At 32.2% G+C, this 2500-nt stretch overlaps 2 protein-coding genes across 6 annotated transcripts in view; one reads left to right on the top strand and one right to left on the bottom strand.

Annotated features, from left to right (window-relative positions):
• The window catches only part of LOC122258339 (M13 family metallopeptidase neprilysin 3), a 221904-nt gene that overhangs the window by 169101 nt on the left and 50303 nt on the right, over positions 1-2500 (top strand). The window lies entirely within an intron of this gene.
• The window catches only part of LOC122263632 (uncharacterized), a 21081-nt gene that overhangs the window by 10359 nt on the left and 8222 nt on the right, over positions 1-2500 (bottom strand). For all 5 annotated transcript variants that reach the window (XM_086550459.1, XM_086550461.1, XM_086550458.1 and 2 more), the window contains exons 5-6: positions 2261-2329; positions 1-116 (exon numbers count right to left, since the gene is read on the bottom strand). The exon at positions 1-116 is cut by the window's left edge and continues 23 nt beyond it. In XM_086550459.1, the coding sequence (XP_086406585.1) occupies positions 1-116; positions 2261-2329 (185 nt within the window). The remainder of the gene's footprint in view (positions 117-2260; positions 2330-2500) is intronic.

Here is a 2500-nt window from a genome sequence, read left to right as displayed (position 1 = left end):
TCAATCATTTCTTCCAAGGATCCCTTGGGGAAGATTCCACGCAATTCATTGAGGGGACGCCTTTGCAATTTCATACCGATATTTGGATCCTTTGGGGTCATCTTCTGCTGGCGAATCTGTAAAACAGATGGACTAATGATTTCTTATATCATTGTGAAAGAACATATTATTTCAATACAGACTAAAATCATGCATGACATGATTTTTAAATAATACAAAACAAGGCTTATCACATTATGATCATATTCTAATAATGCATTAATTGCTATCATTTTGGCAATTTTAAATATCTTTTCTTAAATAATCATTGGCCATGATGCACCACGGGCAGATATCTGACAGTGTCAAATGAGCTCCAATATGGAGATGTCAGAAAAGCTCTCTCAATATGATGTAAGATTACTTATCACATCAAAATGTCAGATAAGCTCTCCTCTCACAAGGTTAGGTTTGTGACATATGTCATGACATATGTATTAGATTACCTTTCACATCAAAATGTCAGATGAGCTCTAACATTTTGATGTTAGAAGCTGTATTATGGTTCAAGAGCTCTACCACCTCATGTGCATCTCTCAATCTTTTATTTCTCTCTCTATCACTGTTAGCTACTTCCTCTCTTGTTTTGACCCATATTGATTCACCAATTACCGAAAATGGCCAGTATTAAGATTTTTAAATCCTTTGTCAGAATCTACTACTACTGGCCACTTTCAAGGGCCCCTGTCAAGACCCCCTTCCTTGACTAAGCAAAGTACTTGGTATATATATTCTTTTAGCTTATATAAAGTAATGATAAAAAAACCTGGTTGTCAATATAATCATTCATCATTGGTGTCTCAATAGCATCTTAATGATATTTAAAATGTTATAAATACAATGATATTATGAAACCTTTAATGAAAACTCCATTTCCCAGCACTCATTTAAAACCAAGGTAAAATATTCTGCCATTCTATACATTGTAAACTATATGCCTGGTCATTTTATAATCAAACAATCATTATGACAAAAATAAGATCTTTATGTTTAAAGATATCAAAATGGGGACAAAGACTAAATCAGTTATGTGTAATGATTGAAAGAAATATTTATGTGATCATGATTATCATGGAAAGTATCATACACTGCAGACCTTTCTTAGCCTTGTATTGAAGATTTCTCAGAGTATTATCAATGGAACAGGCTCCCCCTTTTATGTACAAATCCCGACCCATGTGAAAACAGATTTATATCAGCCTAGATTAAGTTATTTATGAAGATGGAGGACGGGAATACACTTGGTGCATTAGTTAGTCCACCAGAATTAAAAGCATTCATTCTGCCAGCTATGCTAATAATATGTTTATGTTTACTGCTTCACTCTTATCACATAAAAGCAAGAATCTAGATTTTATAATAAAAAGTCTGAAGGGGACCATCCTAGGAAGTTAGGCAAAAGAAGAAGAAGAAAAAATATCAGCCTTATAGATTTTCCTGATTTTGTTATATTTTGTGTATAATTATTGTTTTTTTTTTAGACAAAATTTGTGAAGGTACCCAAACAGGTGGGGCTGCCAACTTGTTCCTACATACCTCCCTATGTACAGCAATTCATAATTTGAGTAAAAAATACTCGTAAAAATAAATATTCCCATAAAAAGATAGGGAACAAAATGTTGAAAAGCTGGTGAAGCTGTCTATGCACTTTTATGTCCTTTTCAATGGCACAGTCAAATTTGAAATCAATTAGAACCTTATTGAGGATAATGGTAACAAGATCAAAAAGAAAAAAAAATCTTGAAAAAATAACAAATAACTGTTAATATTGTCAGTTAGTTTTCTATAACTACCTGAGGATTATATTCACATGGATATTTTCTTAGACCTGTAGTTGTTAAAATAGAGTTATAAGTACATTTTCAGACTAAATTCCCCCCTTACCCCCCCACCCCTGGTGAGGGGACAGTTAAACTTGAACCATTTTGTTCAGACTCTTACTGCATGAATTCTTTTAATTTAATATAGTTACAAAGCTTCAAATATAACTCCCTTTTAGTTGTTTCATGTTTATGATAATGTAAATGTTCTTTGACATGATTTTTGCACTTATTTTCAAGTACAGATTTGGAATGATTTTGTAATGATTGATATTACTTATTCATTACATTCTAAACACTAAAAAAGATTTTCCCACATTTAGCCAAATTTAAAGAATCAACTTTAACCTTAAGAACAGCAATATAAACAAATAAACAACATTAAAAAGACTTTTACTAACCTTTTTGTGGGGCTTTCCATTTTCATGAGTGACAAAAGGATCATATGATGTCAATTCCTTTGTACACACCTGCAACACCAAAGAGATAGTATCCAACCATTTAAACTTTGCAATCTTCCATGCACCAAGTACTGCTTTATTTCACAGTGTATGGTTAATTTGGTAACTACCCTAAAAACACAAATATGTATCACACATCCAAATCATTGTCTTAGTCTTTAACCATTAAATTGGTATCCC

The sequence above is a fragment of the Penaeus japonicus genome, unplaced genomic scaffold, assembly GCF_977035675.1.
Source record: "Penaeus japonicus unplaced genomic scaffold, GWHDUDI00000001_assembly GWHDUDI00000023, whole genome shotgun sequence".
Classification (NCBI taxonomy): Eukaryota; Metazoa; Arthropoda; class Malacostraca; order Decapoda; family Penaeidae; genus Penaeus; species Penaeus japonicus.
The sequence above is the reverse complement of the archived record's forward strand: the minus strand, read 5'-3'. Positions and strand labels throughout refer to the sequence as shown.